Raw genomic sequence first — 23,807 nt, forward strand, 5'->3', positions numbered from 1 at the left:
GTCCATGCTGCCCTGTTGCTCGGTTGCTGGCAAAAATCTGCTGCTGCTGCTGCTGATGATGATGAGAGTGTTTGTCATAGTACTGCTGAGACATGCCCAGGGTTCAAAAGGGAACAACTGATATTACAAACCAAATGAATTGTTAACACAGATGAGATTCCAAACAATGAATAAAACAAAGACTTGCAGAGGCATGAAATTAAAACTGTGCACTTCAAATGTAATTACATTAACTTTAGAGCTTTATATGAAACATGATCAGCTCCCTTTTGATCAGAAACAAAGCTAGCATGTAGGCTATCACTTGGGGTTATAATGAATATCAGATCAGATTGTATCAGATTTAGTGGCATTTAAAGGTGGAGTCAGCGATTCTGGAGAATGCTTGTTGACAAAATCCCTTTTTGTCGAAATTAGTGAATATCTCCTCACGATCCGCTACCTGTTCGTACCGTGTGTGCGCTGCAAAAAAAAATCAAGCTTAAATACACACAACCTAGGCTCTGTAAACAGGCATGATGCTAGCTATGGTGGGCCCCCTTTGTTTGCAAACCTTCTGTTTGAATACCAGTTAATACAGAGCCTTTGTAGGAAGACTTTTTTAATTTCAGTGCACACACACACACACACACACAGTACACACAGGTAGCGTGAGACTCTGAGCTAATCACTGATTTTGATCAAAGTTGATTTTGACACCAGAATCAATGACTCCACCTTTACACGAGAAAATGTATTGTAATACATACACATGCAGATCCCCTATAGGTCTATCTCATGCACAGATCAATTCTTAATTTAAAAAAATTATAGACATAGCAGCACATACAGTATGACCCTTTAAAAAATTAAACATTTCAGAGTCTTCAGAGGGACACCAGCTAACGATGCCCTGGGAGAATGAATAGAGCTATAGCCTATATCCCCCCCCCCAACACACACACACACACACACTTCCATGTCAACTGGGGTAAAATGTCACTGACCCCTGCCAACAGAGACTTTAGGGGACGGCCTGTGCATGAAGTGAGGTCTGGGTGGAATAACATAGCTGGGCCTCTCTGACCTTCGCTGTAGCCCTACACCGTCTTACAACCACACAGAGTCCGACACATCTGAATAATACATCTACACCTCTCCTGCTGGGACCAACCCCTCTGCTCACAGGTATACACAAACACTGCACGCATATCCTGGTGTGAGGTTGGTCTCCCACTGCAACCCGCACAATAATGAACACAGTGTGTTTGACAAGCTGAGGCCATGGGTCCCCGTATGGTACAGTAAGTGTATACAGGTATGTACTGTATGTCATTCAATGGCTTTTGTTTTGTTTTATAAGCTGAATTGCAGGTGTAGATATATTTTGGGTGATAATTGCATGGTAATAATTGATTGAGCTCAGTCTTTTTTGATGGCGGACAAAATGACTTATCCTCAAAGGTAGTGTTGTTTTTGTCAACGAAATGTACGACAAAATATCGTCGTCAACAAACCTTTATCACGTGACAGAAACGAGACGAGACGGCGATTTTGGAGCATGCTTGTTGTAGTGGAAATCTTCTCACTTTCCGCTACCTGTACGTACCATGTGTATGCTGAACAACAAGTCCCGTGTTAAAACACCGTCCAGGCACTGTAAACTGGCACATTGCTAGCTACGGTGGCCCCCCTTTGTTTACATACCCTTTGTAGCCCTATACATACCAGTGTACAGAGCCTAAGCTGTGTATACTAACAACTGATTTCTTCAACACACACACACACACACACACACACACAGTATGGTAAGTTTATTCTTTTAAATTACATTTTCAATTCCCTTTGTATCTTTTTTGTCCCTTTATTCCAAAAGCAAGACCTTAAAATAGAAGAAAAAATAAAAGCACACTGCAGTTTTTTTGCCTGAAGAGTAAATTCTCACCTCCATGCGAGTAAGTGAGCCATAGATGGAGTCACGAGGATTCTTCTGTTTACACAGCGAGAATGAGCAGACATGCATGAAACATTTTAAAATCCCCTGTGATTCGTGGAAAGGCGGGTTTGTTTCCATCTGCTTTACATAGAGGAGCAGCTCCTCGGTTTGCGCTGAGATTATTTGAATTCCATAGCAGGTTTGACATTTGATAATAGTGCCTCGTGTTTACAGATTCTAGGCTTCCCTGCCAGAGGTTTCCCTATCATGTTTGCTCAGGTCCCCCTTCCCACCTCCCCCCAAAAAGCAAATTGAACGAAATACTCAAATATCTCTTTGTGACATCAAAACGGCAAATCCAATTATTGTCTTAGCTTGGCAAGAACAGATACATATCAATCAGCCTTCTAGGAATGTCTGTATTTACATAAAATATTCTGAGTAGCAGGTGCAGCGAAGAGAGAGGGGAAAACAAATGTTTGGGTTACAATTTGCCATCGGTTTGTTGTGATGGAAGAATTGTTGTCTCATTGCCACATAATGACTGGATCTTGTTCATCCCGTTGAGGCTGGTTTATCATTTATTTGCTGTGTTGCTACGTGGATGTTACTCAGGCTGGGCTGTCACAGCAGCATTGTTATTTAATTGACTGAGCCTAACACCAGTTGGTTGATAATCATTAAAAAAGAAGAGAGAATCAGATTGTTGTGCACCTCAATTCTAAGAGGTTGTAGACAGATGGGACAGTGTTAGGAGTGTAGGAGGGTGTATGCACAGTATGACAATGGCAACATATGCCAGAGGGGTGTGTGTGTGTGTGTGTGTGTGTGTGTGTGTGTGTGTGTGTGTGTGTGTGTGTGTGTGTGTGTGTGTGTGTGTGTGTGTGTGTGCGTGCGTGCGTGCGTGTGTGTGTGTGTGATTCATTTCAACTGGCTTTACAGCACGTTGTCTGGAGCATTTGTTTTAAGGATAAGAGGATACCCTCTACTGGAGCACAGAGTGAGTGCAGATCAAAGTGTGTGTCATAAAAATGAATTAAACATATGTTGTAATGTCGACATGCTTAGAATTGCTTAAATTCGAATAAGACTGAGCCGATGTGTTTTTGCACCATTTTGGGGAAGCTTTCTATCCCGTTTTTGGACACGTTGAACGTAACGTGGAACAAATGTTTTGTTCCGATGTTCGTGTTTCCTTACGGTATATTTTTATCGTCCCACAGGCTGTAATGTTGTGGTCGGAAATGCTTCAGTTACAGTTTTACTTGGCAAGTATTATAGGATTCACGGTTTAAACGTCCTCACAACAGGTATGTGTAGCTTTTCACGTTATCAGTTCAGCTCTAGGTTGGCGTGTTTGTAGCCTTTTATCCCGCCATTGTAAACCGAGACTAATGTTACACTTGTTACTTAATTGACCAGATATAAGTTTTGTATGTTTGGCATTAAATGTAGCAAAGACAATTCGTATTTCGTCGCTGAAAGTGTTTTCAATGCCACATTTAAATGTTCCTCGTGGCACTTAATAATATTACCCTAGGCTAGTCTATATAGCCTATCAGGGTTACTGTCATACACAGTCTGTCAATATATGGTTTCCAAAAGGGTTTTCCTTATAGGCTAGGCCTACATAATCTTATTGAGGTGTGTCCAACTTTGATATATCTTTATTTATTTTTGTGTATCTGGTTAATGATTGAGTTCATTTAAATATAGGCCTATATATATTTAGATTTTTATTTTACTTGCATGTGGGTGTATATGCACAATATTCCTTTTTAATGAGTGTTTGCATGATCCCACGGCAACAAAGCTGATAATACGTCATGTTAATTTATGTATTTTTTTTATATATATGATTTTGGTCTAAGGCTTTAAAATAGAACAATAATTATCTTTCTCCAGTTACTGGATTGGAAAAATGGATGAAGTGCACTCTCACTCTGCCCATCTTCATTAATGACTTCCAAAATCAAAAATTAAAATAGGGCTTTAATTCTCTAAACATCCTTAAATACAGGATTTTCTGCTTGTTTCATTTGTATTAATGATATGCACAAAGTGGAAGGTTGCACACATGTTTTAGCTGATGTGACAGAATTTCAGACAGATGTCGGTAGCATAGTGTTGGCGTGCACTGCAGGGTCACCTCCTAAGGCATGTGCCATATTTAAATGCAGTCTTTCTGTTTGGGTTGTGTGTGTGGCCTCACATCAAAGATCACATGGCTTTCATTTATGCTCTAACGAATCGGGCGCTGCTCTGAGTTGGCTGCCTCTGTACTTTGGCATGGTCTCCAGGGTAACAGAGCATCCAGAACATGGCTGTACCTGAGTCACATGGAGGCAGAGCTGGCGGGTTCAGAAAGCGTGTCTTCATTGTGAATGTGTCGCAGTTCTCTGGCTCATGATTGTCCTCACCTGCGTTTTTGTGTTTGCCAATTTGGAAATGAGTGTGTGTGTGTGTGTACATCTGTTTCACTGCAGCAAAGAGGTGGCCAGCCCAGCGTCAGCCAGACACAAAGCCAAGTGACTTCCTGTGTGTGAGCGTAACCATGGTGGGTTGTTGAACCTGTGTGGCCATCGGAGCACAGAGCAAGTGATTTAATGTCAACCCTTTGCCTTTGGAAATCACAGTGAGTTGTTGAGGTCAGTGCGCTGCACATGTACATTTGGCTTCACATCAGAAGTGCCTTAGCATTCGGGATTCATCGGAAGTGCTTTCCTAACTAATACCCTGAAAAAAAATGAAAAACAAAATCCAAACCACTTTAATTTCCCGTCATACGGAATTAATTTTATTATTTTTTACCTACTGTAGATAGTTCAAAATAACACATTTGAGAGCTGTAATCGCAATACCGTGATACAGTGAAACTATGGTATTTTTGTTTAGGGTTATCATCCCGTGACAGAGTATCATTTTTCATTTCATTTATTTATTACGGCTCACGGCCATAGCACATGGCATGGAGCACACAATTCAACTGAAATCATTACAAAACAAAACAATGGTGTACGGCAAGGAAAAACAAAACAAAACAAAACAAAACAAAAACATCATTTAAACAATGGCAAAACATTTCTCAAAAAGGCACCTGTTTTAACAATAACCCCTGGCCTACTTGCCCTCAAAAGTGAAATCAATTTGGTCATGGATGGAAAATAAACATAATAATTTGGCAGATACTTTTTTCTATAATACATTACATCCACATTTTTACACTCAAAAAGTACATGGTATTCATCTCCAACACAATTAGCATCACAAAGGTTGCATATTCTTTGATTTCTTTCCAGCCCTTTGTATCTTCTTGTGACTTTAGGTATGCGGGTGTTATTGGTTCTAAAATTGCAGATGGCCTGTCTGGACTTTTGATTTTCATACAACAGATATTTTTCTAGTTTAAACTCTTGTTTAAATTCTATGTATAAGTCACAGGAAGTCATGCTTGTAAGCTCGCTCTGCCATTTCTGAATGAATTGATCTTTTAACCTCCGCTCAACAGTTCTTTTCAGCCAGTTAATGTTGTTGTATTTTTGTGTTATCCAGATGTATGACAACCCGCAGTCATCCAGTATCTGTTTCACCTGTGATACCCAGGGTGAAGCATACACACTGCTGCTATGCAGGCTGTGTAGCTGATTGTACATGATTTAATACCATGCCTATTTTTGGTTTCAGTCTTTAGTGCTGTCCTAACTCACCGTCACTGTCTTTCCCACAGTTAGGAGCTTTTCATCAATGGCTGATGTGTGGGCGAAGATCTCAGCTGTTCTGCCTGGTAGTGTGGACCAGTTCCCACTGCAGTTCAGCGACACAGTGGAGTCCAGTGTGGTGGAGATCCTGAAACGGTGCCGGCAGCAACTGTACAGCGACTCTACCGGTACCAACCAGACCCTTTATCCTCAGATCGTTGTGGACTTTTCCTGGGAGAAACTCAACACGGGGACATGGCGTCACATTGACAAAGAATGGAGACGTGTTTATTCTTACGGCTGTCTGTTCAAAGCGGCCGCTCTGTGTCACAACAGCCCGTCGGCGGAGGAGCTACTGCAGGCCGTGAGGACTTGTGACATGGGTTTACTCATGGGGGCGGCCATCTTGGACGATATACTTCAGGTTATTGTTCGTATTCTGCAAGGGGAAGTCAGGAAGTCCACTAAAGAAGATGCAGATGAAAGTGAACGTACTGAGGTCAAGGTGGGTCTTCCTATTCATTTGAAACAGACATTATTCCATGTGAGTTTTTTTATCACTTTAGTTCTTCATCACTTACTTCAGTATTGCCATCAAAGTTGGTTAAAGGATTTCAAGTGGGGAATGGGGATAGTGTTATGATGCTTCAGTAAGAGTTGGGTGTACTCGTGCAACGTTTTACAGTTTGTTTAACAAGCATTCTTGTGGTGCAAAACCCATTCAATATTAAGGTTGCATAAATGACAGGATGGAGAATCATCATTGACTTACATCAGTGGTATATGGCATGTGATGCAGCAAAGAAAATAAATCTGCTTTTCTACATTCTCAAAGATTCAAAGTTTGTAACAGTGTGTGTCATGAGCGATGATGATGATGAGGACATTTCAGAATATGTTTTGGATAGCTTTTTCTTTTGTTGCCCTTCACCTGATATCGCTGGAGATGAGGTGCTACAAACACCCAAATGTCACATCACTTTGTTTGGATGCCATCAGGATTGAGAATTCAGAGTAAGAGCCACTCATCTTAAAAAAAAAAATTAAAACATTTACAAACCATAACTTTCCATGTCTAATTGCGCTCTTTGACTGGGGTCTCAACCTACGGCTTTTTTAATTTGATTTTTTTTAAGATTATATTTGCATTTTTGTTTTTATTTGACAGATTTGTAGAGATCTGGGCATAAAGGGGAATGACATGCAAAACTGTGAAATCTTTCAATTGCTTGATTTGGCCAACAGTCTAAAGCTTCATAAAAATACACAATATCACAAAAGACATAATCAGCACGTGTTTTAGAGGCCCTTAATTTTTTTTATTTTGATCTATTGTAGAGAAATATGATCAAAAGACTCACTGTTTTCTTGTTATTTCCCCCATCAAAGCTCCTAATTCTATCACTAAATTCAAGACTTCACTTAACTCTTGTTGTTCTGGCCTCATTAACAGAGAATAAAGATCCAGTGCCCACATGCTCCTGCGATCAAAGAAGAGTTGTCAGTTCCCAGGATAAAGTGTCCTTCACTGGAGAGCTTCAACACAAACTACCTGCTCCCCCTCAAACCAGTCATTCTAGAGGGGATCATCGACCACTGGCCCGCCCTCAGTCAACGCCCCTGGAGGTTTGTGCTTTTACTGATGTGTTTTTCTTGTTCAATTAAGAACAGCTCTACTTGCAGGATATGGCTTGGCTGTATCCATCAGAATCCATTTGCATATTATTTATCCAGATGGCATCACCATGACAGTTGATTTCCCAATTTGGGATCCATTTATCATCATAATTAAATTCAGTCAGTCAAAGTATACTAATACTTGACAGGAAGTTACAGATCAGTTGAATCCATAGTCACAAAGTCTCAAAGGAATTAGTGATTCTGGAGAACGCTTGTTGACAAAATCACTTTTTGTCAAGAGGCAGTGATCTTGTCATGAGCCACTACCTGACAGTATCGTGTGTGTGTGTGTGTGTGTGTGTGTGTGTGTGTGTGTGTGTGTGTGTGCGCTGAAAAAAAACATTGCTAATACACAGCCTAGGCTCTGTAAATGGGTATGTAAACAAAGGGGGCCCACCCTGCTAAGCTAGGGTGGGCCCCCTTTGTTTACATACCCATTACTTTGTTAGCTGTGCATTAACACTGGATTTTGTTTTGTCAGCACACACAGTACTTACAGGCAGTGGATCATTAGGAGTTATTTCCTAAATTTTGACAAAGACATTTTTTTGACAACCAGCTTTCTCCAGAATCTTTAGGAAACCGCTTCTGTTTAGCACTGGCGTCACAGTGTTGGTATTATTATATACTATATATATATCACAAATCCTACGTCATGGTTAAACACTAGACCCCACTTTGTGTCGAGTGTAGCCATGTTATCAGGCTGATTGACACTTGTGACACCAGCCTGAGTGTATTTTCCTACCTCAGAGAATATTGTAACAATTGAATGTAATCACTTAAATACCAGAGCAGCAGCTATACCTACTGTATATGATATATGTAGTGCAAGGCATAACTAATGTATATGATATACAGCATAGTGTACGTTTCAGTCTTACTTGTCTTTAGATGTCGGTAAGGGGAGGACAACATGAACTGAGTTTTAGCTTGGTGTACTCACACAGTCACAACATCCCTGACACCAGGGTCTGATATAACTGCCTCTCCTTTTAAGAATGTCCTTCACTGTCCTCCCTCTCTCTGCCGACTGCTGACAGCTGACTATTCACCCTGACATCTAGACTCTCAGCCCATATACTGTAGGAGGACATCCAGGAGTTCAAACCTGACATTTTTCTTTGCAGAGCTAGATCTCCGAATGACTAGATATTTGCTTTTGTATCGCAGTAATGTTTAAAGGAGAAGTAAGTGATGTTTTTTGTTAGAATACTTGTTAAATCAGTCTATATTGATACAGCAATCACTTAAACAGTATGCGCAGTTCACAACACAGGTCTCCCAGTCATTCAGCTTTGCAGTAATGGCCAGATAAGATTTTGAGTATCCCGCTCGTTTCTATCCAATCAGGAGATAGAACACTATAAAGAGGCGGGTCTCTGTGCCCGTGAACGATCACTCGGTGCTCTCCATCGTGGCACTATCTGACGTGTGGTGGTGACGTAGGGACAAGGGAGGGGACTGCTAACTGCAGTCACTGACAGGAAGTTAGCTAAAAGGACCATATGACTTACTTCTCCTTTAATGAAGTTGTTTTCTCCCTTTTCTCCTCCAAAAAGCATAGAATACTTGAGGTCTGTTGCTGGTTGCCGGACAGTTCCCGTTGAGGTGGGGTCCAGATACACGGATGAGGAGTGGTCACAGACACTGCTCACGTTCAGTGAATTCATTGACAGACACATTTTGAATAAAGTAAGTGACTGTCTCCATTAAGCATTAAGCATCAAACACCTCCATGTGATTTCTAACACACTTTCACTTTGCTCTGCGGATCAAAAATCACCCAGGAGGATGGAGTAAAAGGTGTTGGTTATCTTGCTCAGCACCAGCTGTTTGATCAGGTATGGAACTGTATTCACTTTTAGAAAATACTTTGTGATTATGAAAAATAATAATCTTAATAATGTTGGCAATTTGAGGAATAGTATTCTCCCAGTTTTCTTTTCAAGTGTCACCACAGTGCTTTCAACAGCACAAGCTTGTTAGCCCTTATTTTAGCATACATGTCAATACATTGTGTGGATTGAACTTTACCAAAAAAGGTCACCTTTGTCAAGCTTGGGTATTTTGGATGTTGTTTGCTAGATCAGAATGATGATGTTTCACTACATCCTCAACCAGGAACCACTTGTAAAAAGCTCTCTATGTATGTGTATGTTTTGCTCCTACTTTTACAATGTCAAATAAGGTGATATTTTCCTGTAGGGAAGTTAAGTCTAAAAAAACATCCTCTTGTGATGTGATTTTGTGTTTGTTTGAGGGTTGCTCTTAGATACCAGAGCTGAAGGAAGACATCCGCCTCCCTGATTACTGCTGCCTCGGCGAAGGGGAAGAAGACGACATAACTGTGAACGCGTGGTTTGGGCCCCTGGGCACAGTGTCTCCTCTCCACCAAGACCCTCAACAGAACTTTCTGGCTCAGGTGACCATATCCTAACGCTGCTTTTTCTATGAATCCTAGTTAGTGTCAAAAGGTCAGTCACATGATCGCAGTTTGTTTACCACATGGGATTTCCCCCTTCCCCTATATAAAACAAAATCAGGTGGTGGGAAGCAAATACGTCCGCCTCTATTCCCCGGAGGACACAGACAAGCTGTACCCTCATCAATCCCAGCTCCTTCATAATACCAGTCAGGTAGGGGGATTGACAGTCCATAGAGATTGGAATATGTTACACCGGCAAATGTATGCAGTATTGTTTTCACAATTTTTTTGCCTCATTTTTCCAATGCAGGTGGAGGTGGAGAATCCAGACACAGAGCGCTTCCCCGAGTTCTCCAAAGCTCCGTACTTAGAATGTGTGCTACGGCCCGGAGAAGTGCTGTTCATCCCTGTCCAACACTGGCATTACATCCGCTCCTTAGAACTCAGCTTCTCTGTCAGCTTCTGGTGGTCCTGACTGACTGACTGACTTGTACATACATAATAAAGTATTTTCTTTTTGTAGAGTGAAATTTGAAGTCCCAGCGTCTTTTTTTTCTCTCTTCTGCGTCATGTATGGATATCATTATGGACTTTTTAACTAATGCGATGATAATTCTCATAAATCTTAGGACATCACCGATCACAGAAAACCTTTTGATCCGTGAACAATGAACACACGCTGCTGCATGATTAGTTTAATTGTGCTGCTGATGATTGCTGCTACATCTGTTGTGTGGAAAGCTATCACCACCAGCAGCAGCAAAAAAAACACAACAAATGAGCAGTTAGAACTGTTTGTGCTCATTTCATCCTGCATATAATTTATGGAGAGAGGGTTGTTAGTCATCTAATTTGATGGGATATGTTGCTCTTTTTCAAAATTGGCTTATTTAATTGTGTTCTCAACCTTATTCCCTCCAAATATCCTCAGATGTGTGATTTCCATAATTCATGCAAATGAGGCAAGTCTTCAAATGTAATAACCGAGTGAAGCCACAGGTATAAAAAAAATGTGCTAATAAACACGGGTCTCTGGTTAAACTTGACAGTCTGGGGCAATCAAGCACAGGCTACAGATGAAAATTAATGAATTAAATGAATTAATCCCCTTGCACAGACATACTTTTGAAATTCCAACTGTCTCATTGGTGAAGTCCCCTGACAGTACGACTCTTGTCGGGCACCCAAAAAAAAAACACCTGACTACAAAGAGAGCAGAACTTCCACATTTGAGACCCCCGACAAGCCCCAGTCGTGTTTCCCTTTGGTCCATTTCAATCTAGCCCTCTAATTAGAACCATGAAGTGTGTGAGGATGTGACAAAATGAAGTAGATCAGCACTGATACTCATTTGATCTGCTTTTTAATTAAATTCACCGTCTGCTAAAGTAGAGTTTGGGGAAATCAAGGCTGCACAAGGCAGAGCATTTTTGTATTAAGCACAACAGCCCAGGAAAATTCTATTATTTGTGTTTTTTTCCTGATTTTGAAAAGATGAGCGAGAATTTTTAGGTGAACAAAGAAATTAGAGAAAGTGGCTCAGATAAACTTGAGGGCTTTGCTGCAAATGTAGAACGTGTTATAATAGTCGTAACTTTATCAGATATCTCTTTGTGACTGGAAATGGAATCACTGTTTTCTCTAAGTGCTTGTTAAAGTGATAAATATGTGCTCATAAATGCATACTAAATGGAGAATAGTTAATCGATTTACTTATCTTGGCAGCTTCCATTACGGCGCTGCAGATAAAACGTTGTTAAGTCTTTATGTATTTATTACATCATGTTATTATTTTGGACTGAGAAACAATGTGAAAATAACTTAAAAGGCAATGCCTTAGATGTGCCAGTGAGTGTTCAGGTAATAGCCTTATCCAAACCAAGTTACGTTCCTTTATAAGGTTATCTCTCGAAACCAATAATATGAACCCTGCCAGAAATGTAATTCTGCGAGTAAATTCTGTATAGTTCACTTAGCGCATCAGTGCTTTGTTGTTGTCAAGTAAGTGGCACAATTGACTTAGGATCACACAAAACTGCTTACTCTCATTATAATGTAATCAATACTCAATTACCAGTGAAGTAATGTGGGACCTCTGGGCCTACAACCCCTTCTCTCTCACCTAGACCCTCCTCCTGCTCCTCTGTTGATTAACGGCCTCTTGGATTTACAAATAAATCCGGCGAATCAGGATTAAATCCAGCTGATTACCTTGTTTTGTGACACAATAAAAGGGACTAAACTGGATGCACATTGGCTACCGCACGGTGAGTAAAACCCCCAATCTGCTTAAATCTGAAACACAAACTGGTATATAAAAGAAAATAACTATTCTCTGTGTTTCTCTGTAAAGTTACCCAGATCATTTAGTTCAACCTTTTTTTTTAAATGGCAAGTTATTTTTGACAAAATGTGTTGGGAAGCTGAAGGCATAAAGGAACATTGATTAGAGCAGTTATGTTACCCAGCGACATGACATTAGGTGTGGGTCCTCAATTAGTTTGATTTAAAGGTTGTATGCAAAGTAATCAATTAGCATGACCTCAGGTCACATGCCTCTCTATGTTAATATGTATCTGTTGATCAAATGGTTTTACACTTACACCATCTGACCTACACTCTTATTAAGAAAAAAAATGCGAATTAATACAGTTAATACTTTTGCTGTGCTATTTTTAATTTAATATAAGAAAATGCAAACAGCATAGAACTTTAGCAAAGATTCACAACAATAACTAAAAAAACATGCAAAATTTACAAAATATTTGTTAAGATGATTGTCAAACATTCATTAGTTACCATTAGTGACAGAAACATTATTTCATTATTTTCTCTCGTCTAATTTGATAAAACTGTCAATCACTGACAAAATATAAACAGCCTTAAGAGTTATAAAGTATCAGTTTTAGATACATAAAATACACTTTCTTTATGAACAAACCTGAGCTAGAAGCGAGGCATTTAAGTATGAGTTATCAGTTTATAATCCTACAGTACGACCAACAGTGCAACGGTGTACATGGTTATTTACATGGTTAAAGATGATACTGTGTATTGTTGGGTAATTGGACCAGAAAGTGTGCAAGTTACAATGCAGACTGATTGATATGTATTACTATTCAAAATAGTATCTTAAGGCACCTTGGTTTCAGTCATTTTTTTAGTGTGTATGTTATCCAAATGTACGGTAGGCCTAAATGATCTTCAGTGCATTATAACAAAAATGTATCTAAAAAATAATCCTTCATGAAATAAAAGTTCCTCCCATTAGGTGTCTGTCCCAGGACAAATAAAAGAATGCTGATTTCGAAAAATGTCTTCTTTCTAATATTCCGGCAAATCTACAGAGAAGTTCTGCATGCGCTCCACCACGAAGAAGCAGAGTGTTCCGATGAAGCCCAGGACCACCATGAGCAGGAGCTGCCACATCAGCAGGAGGTAACCGCTGTAGAAGAACGCCACCGCTGCAAAAACAGACTGATAGACGAGAACACCTTTTACTCTGTTGTCTGACAGTATAAAAGTTAACACTGGACAACTTAGAAACACGTTCTAAATCTGCCATTTCCTTGTCAACTTTCCAAAAGTACATTTACTGTAATGCAAAAGAAAATCATCTCGGTAACAGCGAACACCCATCACAGCTTAGCCAAAAATGGAGCGTAGCGTTAGTTCAGGGTACGGACGTCAAGGCGGCTGTCAGCGCTCCACGTCAGCTGACAGCCAGCTTCCGCTTGTTGCACCCCATTGGCGCCTTATTTAAGCTGCTCTAGCCTGCTTACCGGTGCTGCTTCCTCTGCAAGCTCTTGCTATACCCACCTCTACCCCACCACCTCCTTGTTTACTGTATTTGTCATCAATGTCATTTCTGTTGTCATTGACGCTTGTTCTGTTCTACACCTAGGGGGTCCTTGCTGCTGATCTCCTCACCTGTCTGTAATCCATGTAGCTCATGGAGGACAGAGGGATGGCTCTCTCTGCCTTAAAGCTTTCCACGTGTGCGCGTGGTGGAGGGTGTGGAGATCCTGGATCAGAACCATACCGCCAAATATAATTACTGCAAAGTATTCTGCTAATTGAAATAAACTTCTATTTTGACTAAAGTATTCCTGTCTGAAGTATAGCTAAGCCCAGCAGGTCCGTCATGGTGGTGGTGGTTCATGGGGCTTTAGTGAAATACTGAATACAACTGTATACGAGTATAACTATTTTGAAGTTTTGTGTTTTTGCCTTTTCAAAAACCCAAAAATACAGGAGCAATTAGTCCCAGGAGTTGTTTAAACAGTGTTTAGCTGCACTAATGTAAGCTACAATCATTAGCATGTCAGGCTAACTTACTTAGCCTGAGGTTGATTGAAAGTACACACATTTAAGCATACATCGTACCACTGTGTTGCCTGTCTAAGTATGTCTTACAGGGTTACCTTAGACATAGTAACAAAAACATGTTGGACCTTATTTACATATGTCTTCTTCATTGGGCATGAAAAAGCTGCATTAAGAAGTCAAGTGGAGGGCAAGACCAAATCTCCTAGCGTTCAGTTGACAAAACCCATGGTCTTTGGCTACAAAGTTCATAGGTTGTACACGTTTCATGATTGAAATGTAATGAATTTGGGCAAAAATTTGGTTTGTGCCTTAGATGAAAATACCAACAAAACACGGGGTCATGAAAGTGCAAATTATAAATTGGAAATTGGTTTCAGATTTCTCTCAATTGGAAACATAGGGAAGGGGATTCAAAAGCAAATATGTATTCTGTAGCGGACAGAAAAATGCAAGCTGATTTCAGTTGAACTTGAAGACAATTCCTCTATTCCCGGGGTCTATTTCTTGTTAGAAACCAATTCAACAGCAAAGAAAAGAGGAGATTAAGGACCGTGTGCGGTTTTGTTCTTTTGGTCTCTAATGGGGCTTAGGGTGAATATTTCATACTTGAGAAAACAACATTTTAACCCAGGTTTGCTCAGCTCTCTGCTAACAATGTCTGGGATTCGGCGACTCGGGATTACCTGGATGAATTTGAAGATGGCAAAAGCCGGCGTGCTTTGTTCAGCATAAACACGGCCTAATATGCTGTAGAGCTGTGTGTTGAAACAACTGTCCCCAAGCCCCAGCAAGAAGCTGCACAGCAGAGCAATGGATACACTGAGGGGGGGGAAAAAAATACAGCTCTTACTAAAACCAAAAAAAACAGATTTGTGTGACTGGCCTTTGTTTAAACTTTGTCTTATTGTTAAATTGCCCGAGAACTGAACAAGTACCTTGGAATGAGATATGGGTTATTTTGGGTGCTGGTACTGAAGACAACAGGTGCATCATTTGGGATGTTGAGGAAGATCAAATAGAATGCTACAAAGTGGACCACCATTCCCAGAAACACCACAGAGGTCCGTCTGAAGCGGTTGTTCTTACACAGCAGTCCAAACAAGCCTCCACCTGATGAGCAATAATAGTTATTCATCTGATGACCTTCAGTGTCTTTAAAATCACTTAAACCACACTCTTGTTATAGGATCTGAAACTTACCCACAATTTCTCCAATGCCTACCATGATCCCAGAGATCCCAATCAGGCCCTTGGCTGCCCCTCCAAACTGTGTAGTAGCTCCGATACACGTCCCATACACTCCACTGTAGAAGGATAACTCCAGGCCTGAGGAACAAAGGAGTTCATGCTGTAGATGCAGTGCTTGGCCCTGAGGCAAGGAGACTTATTATATCAATGTATTCTTTATAGGACTTACCACTGTACGCCATGCAGGGACTCAGGAGTAGGATGGTCTTAGCCTTCAACAGTTGCAGGATTGTTGCTGAAGGGGGGGGGGGGGTGGCACCAAATAGACTTATTTGAATTGCTAATAAATACATATTATATTCATAGCACTTATATACTGCTTTTTCACATTTGGATTGAGCTCACATAAAAATGCAAATGCCGCCTTGCCCTGTGACATTTAAATGCAGGTGGAATCCCCCTTCCAAAAGGAGATTTTCACTCAGGCACTTGGGTAAATTCAGATATCAAAAGAACAAATCCCACTATATTTGTTTATATATGCCTGGATTCTCCTTCTTGACATCAGTGTGCATCTTCACTAGGCCAGATACCTTTAAGGCAGGAGAACACAAGTCTACACTGTGTGTGTGTGTGTGTGTGTGTGTGTGTGTGTGTGTGTGTGTGTGTGTGTGTGTGTGTGTGTGTGTGTGTGTGTGTGTGTGTGTGTGTGTGTGTTTGTTTGTTTGTGGATATGTGTGTGCATGTGTTTAAATCCCAGGAATTATTTAACAAAACAGTTTGTATGTGTAGTGCGGTAATCCAAAAGTACTGATCAAACTTACTGAATTCGAACTTGGCATCCTGCACAGCAGTGTTTGCTCTTTCCTTGTACCTAAACAAGAGAAAATAAATCAATTTCAACTTCAACAAAGCTGGAATGAATCAGTAGAACATATAAACTGCAAACACAAACAATTACATAACTTCCTTCCAGGAAATTGATTTAACAACGAAACTTTAGCTGCTTAAAATCCCCAACATACTGTGAAAAAGTGTTTTTCATATTAAAAGTTGCTTCCCTAGGGGATTACTGGTTATGCTGTTAGAATCATGCACGCACTCTAACTCAGCCAGTAAGCAATGATCAAATATCTGCATCTAGACAGAACAGTTTGTAAGCGCAATCTGTTGCTACATAACAGAAACAGGCAAATAAAGTTTTGTCCAAAGCAAGTTTTTTAATATAATATATTTGTTTTCTGTGGTTTTTACAAAGCTGATTCATTTTATATTAAAAAATATGTCCTATGCATATCCTTTCCCTGCCTGTGTACTTTCTCCATGACTTTCAGTGGTCTTTGCTGCCAGCTATATTTTTCTATTATTTTCATGTCATGACTTGAGTCTACATTTCTTCTAGGTTAAAGTCATTGAAGGCCATGCCTGCAGAATTTGGGGTCTTGCTTTTATCTGCTGTCCTTCGCAAAAGAGAAAATCTTAGCTGCCCCTAATCCACCTGATTGCACCCTTCTTGAATAAAGTGCAATCATAAGGCTTGACTTTGACAAAATTGCAGTGATCTGGAGCAAAAATAGTTGGTGTTACTTTTGAAAAGGTCAATGGTTGTTGAAAACGCATGCAGAATGTAGTGGTGATTTCGAGGTGGGTTATTTAAAAAACATATTTTGTCATGTTCACTCTAATTTGTCTGTACAGTATATGTCACACAAAACACTGACTGCTATTTCACTGATTATTCATCTCGAGGTTCTTCTGGGTCCTTTAGTTGCAGACAGTAGCCGTTCAGTCATTTGGAAACCTACAGTAGTCTTCAATAGTAATAATCTATATATGATATCAAAGTTGGGTGTCTCAATAAGCTTTTTGAAAAGAAATGTTCAAAAATATTTAAAAACTGTTAAAAAAAAACAGCTTTTTTTCTGTCAAGACCGTTTGACGGGACTGTGTGGGCTTGGCTGTATTAAACTGTCTCCATGGCAACATTCATTGTTTTTACTGAACGTTCGGGCAGAAAACTGACGTGATTGGTTCAAAATACTCATAGGAACCAGAGCATAGCCCGCCTCCTCTAAACCGTATTTCTGTTAATATCAAACTTAAATGACAATATCTTTCATTTGGATTGATAAATATGCCTAACTCTTTCACATGAAGCTTACTATCACTAATCCCTAAAATTACACAGTTAGAAGGGTTTTGTGGATTTGGGTTTACAGGGGCTTAAATATATACATATATTCTTGAGAAATGAGTCTACAGTGAAAAAAACATGTGGTTATATAAAGGGATATTCATTTACATCATGGGTGTTGAGAGCAGCGACTGGCCTTCCTCTTCAGAGAGCATCTCCTCTTCATGGTGACTTGTCTTCAGAACAAGGAAGCTGAGCGTACCCAAGATGGAAGCCACAAGCAGGGACAGGAAAATGTTTCTCCTGCTGCCGTCTGAGAGAGCAAGATTTAAAATAAAGCGCTTCATTGGAATACACAGGATAAGTTAGCGGCATTAAGATAGAGCACATTCAGAATAACCAATCACTCCCATAATCCTCTTTGTATTTTTGCTTTCATCTTCGTCATGCTGGATTTTTTTGCTATAACATGTCATGAGAGCACTTACTTAGATAGGTTTTAACTGTACCTGGAATCTCTGTTCTTCCGTTCCAGTCAAAATAAATGTAAAGATTGCCAAACAACATGCTGTGAATGAGATAAAAAAAAGGAGTGAGTGAAAATGACAGACATGACATTAGCAGTACATATAAAACATTTAAAAAGGCATTTCACGTAACATTTCACAGCTGCCGGGACAGAATTCACTCTGTGTAATGGAATTATAGATGTTCAGATTTTCCCGAGCACTTTAAGGATTAAGATTAACTGCCGTTTGAAACATGTTTATTGATATTTTTATACTATCTCACTCTTATACTTTCTTTCCTACTTTGCACTGCAATCGCTGCACCAAAGCTTCCCTATAGGGAGAGATAAAGTTTTATCTCATCTTATCTATCTTATCTTAAAACTCTAACCGATGCCACTATAAACAAAGTCCCAGTTTGCTCGTAACAAATGAGTCAGTCACCGCTCGGACCAATCAGAGGCCAGATAAATCATCGGTCTGGTCTACAGGGTAACTGAACAAAATACCCTTTGAGCAATTTGTTGTTGTACAGCGAGTTTTGTGTGAATTAAACCTCTGCGTTAGGGGCTAATTACTGTCACAAAGTTTGACCTTTAATTAAAGTGCTCCCATTTGGGCAATCAGTGTAATTAAAGAAAAACACCGGCTATGCAGCTATATCTTAAATGTCATCAGAGAAACCGTGTTTGACATACAGAAAGAGCAAACATGGACTGTGGACTTTTTTGCTCGGATCAAAACACCTGCTTTCTATACACAATAATCTGCATCCCTGCCCGAGAGGAGGCTTCTTTCTTTCTTTGAGCTGTTTATTTTTCTTTTCATTGTAAACAGTGGAGTCCTTACTAGACAAATGTTGGGTTCTATTTCTGTCTTTAATTATATATCACCTGAACAAAAAAAGAAAAAATGGAGATGAGCAATTAGTCCGTGCCAAATCCTCAGTGGTGGATAACAGAGCTTCGTAAAAGATAACAGTAACTGTGTCCTCTGTGTGTGTGTGTGTGTGTGTGCGTGCGTGTGTGTGTGTGTGTGTGTGCGTGGTATGTGCGCGTGCGAAGTGTGCAGGCTGTGAAGAACTGATTCTTAAGTTTACCGTGGCAGGGTAACCACTGGGGTGTCAGATTAGCGTTGCCCTATTGTGGGCTTTGGCGCAGGTGACAGCCAATGTAATTATTACACTAAATCAATTTGCATAATTTTAAAGAATACAAATGAGTCGCTCAAGACAGTGTGCAAGAGCAAAAGGCCAAACGCCAGAGATGGAAAGTCCAAAAGTCTCTCTTCTGAAGATCGCTGTGTAACATGATTTACTGAATGTATTTCAAAATAAACCATAGTTATGTATCCTCCTGTCAGGCTAAAAATACAGTCAGGACTGTATTATTGTCTGCAGCGGCAGTGTAATAATATATCTTTGATCAACTCAACCAAAAAGAAAAACCATGGAAGGTGATGATTTGTGTTTTCATTCACTGACTGTACTGATGATGTGAAGAAGTAAAATAACGCAAGCTGATTTAAGCATCAACTTTGAGTTGATTTAAAGCTGATAAGTAGGCTTTTTTTGATTCTCAAATAATAATAAAACATATATTTATTTAATTTAATTCACTAGAGTTAAATCATTACAGAGAATCACACGGAGTATAATCCCCAGTGTTAAAATGCACTGTGGTTGGAAATGAACCGTTGAAACTGAGAGACTGGAGTGTCTAGTCATTTGCTACACACCTGCACTGTAGGAGAGCCCAAAACATCCCTGTGTTCCTGTTGATGGTGGAAGCCTCCGAGTTTTCCACCAGAAAGTGTCCCTGAGCGGTCCATAACACTGTAACAAATGTCATTAACAGAGGGTCATTCCAGAGCGGAAAAAACAAATTAACCAGTCAGTTAATTGCCCCGCATGAAGTGAAATATTTCTGTGTTATTAAGTAATGCGACTAACTATACACAGACGCCCCGGGACACGATAGGAATTCATCACGCTGCAAGTGATTTCAGGCTGCATTCAAAATGGGAAGCAAATCATTTTTCTTTATTCTCACCAACATCTGTGGGAGTGGGCTCAAAGGGGCTGCACACTACTTAGGCCTATTTGAACAGCTCCTACCTCATTTTAGGGTCTCATTTTGGATATACTGTTTCTACGCATCAACACACACACACCCCAGTCACAATAATCCCTGTATGCATGATTAAACACTGTGAGGAGTTGGACAAACAGAAGCTTGCGTAGGCTGCAACAGACTTTGAATAATGTGTCATATTCGTATTGTAAAGCGTCTTTGAGTGACTTCAAAGGCACTCATGAATAAAATGTATTGTTGTGGTTCCTTCCTGGGTCTCCATTACTGTGTGGAGTGTTTGTCTGACCAAACTAGATATTTGAGGATGAAAATGATACTTTGTCACTATTCTTGGTATTTTATAGACTTTACAATTAATCAAGAAAATAACCAACAGATATATCTTTAAGGAAACCCCCACAATATGCTAATTATCATTTTTGACATTGGAACACAGGTGTTATAGGTCTGCATTACAAGGGAGAGAGGAGAGTTATTCAAAGTAGACACATGTACTGTAGATATTTCATGTTCAGGTTATTCATGCATTTAAAACGTTACAGTGGCTTCCACGTTGTAAAAAGGAATATCAGAGGTTACATGGAGATTGATGGTAGGTTAAACTTACTGGCTGCGCCGATGCCGATCAGTACAGAGGTCAAGTAAAAGGACCATGTTGAAGGGATGATGAACACAGAGATGTATCCACTAAGAGGAGAGGAACCATGAGCAAAGTGTTTCAGCTTCTGCATCTTTCAAAACATCATGTATGTGATTTCATGTCATGTAAACAAAGTTACCTGTAAAGCAGGCCGCTCAGAAACATGGTCCACTTTGGTCCAATAACTGTAACCACCGTGGGTGCAAGTAGATTAGCGAAGGAGAAGACCCCATAGATGATGCCGAGACTGTAAAGGAAGACCGAGGAGAAACAAAATTGGTGTTCCAGTTTCCATTTTAAAATACTACTTTACTTGTTTTCTCTCCATCCTGAGCTGAGGATGTGAACCTATAGGGCTACCTGTGGTACCCGCTTCCACTGAAAGTCTCATTGTGCAGGCTTTTCACCACAGTTTGCTGAAAATAGGAAGCACAGGGTTAGACCAGACAAACTGGGTCATAATAATTAAATCCTCAAGTCAGTCATCCGGTTTGATAATTTCACTGTCCATTACAGAAAATTAGGAACACGAGGTGCGCCAGATATCCAGCTCTGATTGGCCCGTTTCCTGCTACAGCCCATTTAGCATGTTGGATTTTATTTTATTTTTCAAGTTTTTCATACAAAATACAAGTACAATGTCTTTAAACAGCTTTTTTTTGCTTTAGTGTTGTAGCGTAGGCTACTTTATTGTTCCCTGCATAAAGTTATTTGGTCATTCTTAGCAGGAAACTATACATAATGCACATATTTTTAACGATTTTAAATCCATCAGAATTGTGTTGTATAATGTAGTTCTTGCTCATTTATTATCTGCAATATTTTCAATATTATTTTAAGCAGTTTGGGACAATATTTGCGTTTTCAATAAGTTTCACAGAGGCGAGGTTTTAAGAAATCCATTGTTTGAAAAAAAAAACTGTATAGCCTAAAAAATCTCAACTCTGTGCCTTGTATTTTGAAAGTTGTTTCGGATGGGGAGAATCTTTTTTTTCAACGCAACATAATACAAAGTTGACGATCGCTTTGGTTTAGATAGCCTACGTAAAAAAAACTCTTGATAGAAAAGGTCTGTTAACTTACTTCAATGTTCCCACAGGTGGTGAAGGCGGTGAAAATGAACAGAAACCCCACACCCAAAATCACAACGTTGAAAGTCCTTTTGTCAGTCATGGCGTTTGTTTGGTTCTTTAACTCGTCCTAGAAATACATTTTTAAATTCTACCGCGATTGTTGTTCTGCAGCTCTTGACAACTACAACTCTAGGAAAGACTGCCACAATCTAACGACTCGGACCAAATCCATTTTTAACGGATCGCGCCACTGAAATTTGCCTAACTCTACCAACTGTTATGTTACAGTTGAATGCACAAACTGCGGAAATAAAGGGCATAGGTGTAGTAGTAGAGATGATATGGGACCGTATGGGACACAGACCAGACCACAACAGGGAAGCACTGTTATAAGGGCACTTCCCTCCTTTCAGACCAAGTACGCATGACAGCTTGTGACTTTTATTAAAACCCTGGACCTATTCCAATTGTCTTGCGGTCTTCTCTTCCTTCTTCCTCGTCACGGTTGTCCTCAATTTCTCTCCCGCTGCAGCTCATTCTTCTTCTTGTGCAATTTTTCCGGTGATTTACACTCATTTAGCTTTGCTGCCTTCCAGAGGTAACCAGGAGGATTATTCTTCCGTGGAAAGGACAGTGGGGACTTCAGACCGCTTCATAGCACAGCTGTCAACACAGAGCCTCTGACATTGAGAGAACAAGCAATTCAAATATGATCAACATCAATGAAAAAGCATGGCATCGCTTACATGTTGACCAAATAACTCACAGGAACCAAAGCAGTTTTTTTTTTATTTAATTGTTAGGCTATTACTAGATTTTCAGTCTCATTGGTCTGCTGATAATTGCATTACTAAATAACATATAACCACATGCCTGTTGTCATACATGATGTAGGCTAACGATAATGAATATAATCATCATGAGAGATCATATGGGCCTAGGTGAAGCGTACTAAAGTAATTAGGCCTAGTTGTATTTGAAAGCAGCAGGCCAACAAAATAAAAGTCTACTTTAATTTGTTTTCAAGAGATATCAGAATCAGAAACACTTTATTGGTCCCGGGGAGGAATTCACTCATTTACAGTTGCCTCAATCTAAGTGCCAAAGGCCTACAAGAAATTAGAGTCTTCATGGAAAGTGTACAACCTGCATATAAAAATCATGTTTTTTGGCACATGTTCCCGTGTCCTCCTTCATACAATGACTTATGAAAAGTAGGCATGGGCCTTTATAAAAATAAAAAAAAGGGCCAGCTTGATCTCTAATTGTCATAGGCACATGCCTGGGTAAGTAAAACAACCTGTGATGGGCATGATATTATAATGCCTTAGCTTACCTCCTATCACCACACAAAGTTATAGTGTGCTGATAGCAGGAGGTAGATGTCATGGTCATCACAGACTTTTACAGATCCCAGCCTGGCTTATAAAAATGTTTAATATGGCATAGGCCTATGCTGTGTGAATGCTTGAGAGAGATAGAGAGAAATAAAGGAGAGAGAGGGAGGGGGTGTTAGAATCCAAAAGTAGGCGATAGTACATTATTTTAAACACCACACGTCATTCAATATAAATGAAGAAGAAACGCTTTAACCAATAGCAATTGAGTAAAGTGCCACCTCTCGGTGTCTCCCTTTGCTGCCACAACAACAAAGACGCTTAGCAAAGCGAGAGCATTCCTCACCACTGACTTTCGAGTTCGCCAAAATACCCGTATGTGGCATAATTTTACAGCTCGTGTTTTCAGTGATTCCAAAAAAAAACTTTGTTTTGCCCATCACTTTTAGAATAAAAAATGTTGGCACGTTATTTGGTTGATCAAAAAATACAGTTGCCTTTATCAAAAAACTTTTTTGTGCAGTTCTTTTCGACGGCGCATGCGCAATCATATCCCGTCTTCCTGTCCACAGGCGATCTTAAAATAAACCAAAATAGTTTTAACATTGTGACGGTAAATACAACCCCACTTTGTAAACTATTTTAAAACTTGTAGGCTATTGTATGGATGCCATATACTGTCAAGCGTAAATTGAAGCTTGCACGGGACTTTTGTTGTCGTCGACTGTTACTTCCTGGATATCACATTTCATCTTGCGCTCAGTCATCTCTTTGCCTCAACCT

The 23,807-nt window shown here is 39.9% G+C and overlaps 2 protein-coding genes across 5 annotated transcripts; one reads left to right on the forward strand and one right to left on the reverse strand.

The window, feature by feature from the left end:
• Positions 1-3,154: 3,154 nt before the first annotated feature.
• kdm8 (lysine (K)-specific demethylase 8) lies at positions 3,155-10,220 on the forward strand. 3 transcript variants are annotated; one of them, XM_080044671.1, is made up of 9 exons: positions 3,155-3,225; positions 4,402-4,563; positions 5,643-6,118; positions 7,067-7,239; positions 8,856-8,988; positions 9,084-9,137; positions 9,569-9,718; positions 9,840-9,932; positions 10,032-10,220. In XM_080044671.1, exons 3-9 carry the CDS (start codon positions 5,660-5,662, stop codon positions 10,194-10,196), a joined length of 1,227 nt encoding a protein of 408 aa, XP_079900797.1. In that variant the 5' UTR covers positions 3,155-3,225; positions 4,402-4,563; positions 5,643-5,659; the 3' UTR covers positions 10,197-10,220. The 3 variants fall into 3 exon arrangements, with proteins under 3 accessions (XP_079900797.1, XP_079900796.1, XP_079900798.1); XM_080044670.1 differs by having other exon boundaries at positions 4,402-4,550; XM_080044672.1 differs by lacking the exon at positions 4,402-4,563 and having other exon boundaries at positions 3,170-3,225.
• Positions 10,221-12,432: 2,212 nt separating this feature from the next.
• On the reverse strand, positions 12,433-22,180 carry LOC307263505 (UNC93-like protein MFSD11). 2 transcript variants are annotated; one of them, XM_080044655.1, is made up of 13 exons: positions 21,698-22,180; positions 20,975-21,030; positions 20,754-20,861; positions 20,582-20,661; positions 19,619-19,715; positions 17,882-17,940; positions 17,541-17,685; positions 16,063-16,112; positions 15,468-15,533; positions 15,251-15,376; positions 14,986-15,160; positions 14,734-14,869; positions 12,433-13,198 (listed from the first exon to the last, which is right to left on the reverse strand). In XM_080044655.1, exons 1-13 carry the CDS (start codon positions 21,785-21,787, stop codon positions 13,046-13,048), a joined length of 1,341 nt encoding a protein of 446 aa, XP_079900781.1. In that variant the 5' UTR covers positions 21,788-22,180; the 3' UTR covers positions 12,433-13,045. The 2 variants fall into 2 exon arrangements, with proteins under 2 accessions (XP_079900781.1, XP_079900782.1); XM_080044656.1 differs by lacking the exon at positions 14,734-14,869.
• Positions 22,181-23,807: the final 1,627 nt, after the last annotated feature.

The sequence above is a fragment of the Ammodytes marinus genome (assembly GCF_949987685.1).
Source record: "Ammodytes marinus genome assembly, chromosome: 16".
Classification (NCBI taxonomy): domain Eukaryota; kingdom Metazoa; phylum Chordata; class Actinopteri; order Uranoscopiformes; family Ammodytidae; genus Ammodytes; species Ammodytes marinus.

What these genes read in the sequence shown, in the direction of transcription:
- kdm8 (XM_080044671.1), top strand. Translation starts at nt 5,660, where the DNA reads ATGGCTGATGTGTGGGCGAAGATCTCAGCTGTTCTGCCTGGTAGTGTG. An exon ending in ACAGACACATTTTGAATAAA is followed by an intron (nt 8,989 to 9,083) that starts GTAAGTGACTGT and finishes AAAATCACCCAG; the next exon opens with GAGGATGGAGTAAAAGGTGT. An exon ending in AACAGAACTTTCTGGCTCAG is followed by an intron (nt 9,719 to 9,839) that starts GTGACCATATCC and finishes AAACAAAATCAG; the next exon opens with GTGGTGGGAAGCAAATACGT.
- LOC307263505 (XM_080044655.1), bottom strand. Translation starts at nt 21,787, where the DNA reads ATGACTGACAAAAGGACTTTCAACGTTGTGATTTTGGGTGTGGGGTTT. An exon ending in TGGGCTCTCCTACAGTGCAG is followed by an intron (nt 17,941 to 19,618) that starts GTGTGTAGCAAA and finishes TCTCATTCACAG; the next exon opens with CATGTTGTTTGGCAATCTTT. An exon ending in GGATGCCAAGTTCGAATTCA is followed by an intron (nt 15,534 to 16,062) that starts GTAAGTTTGATC and finishes CCCCCCCTTCAG; the next exon opens with CAACAATCCTGCAACTGTTG.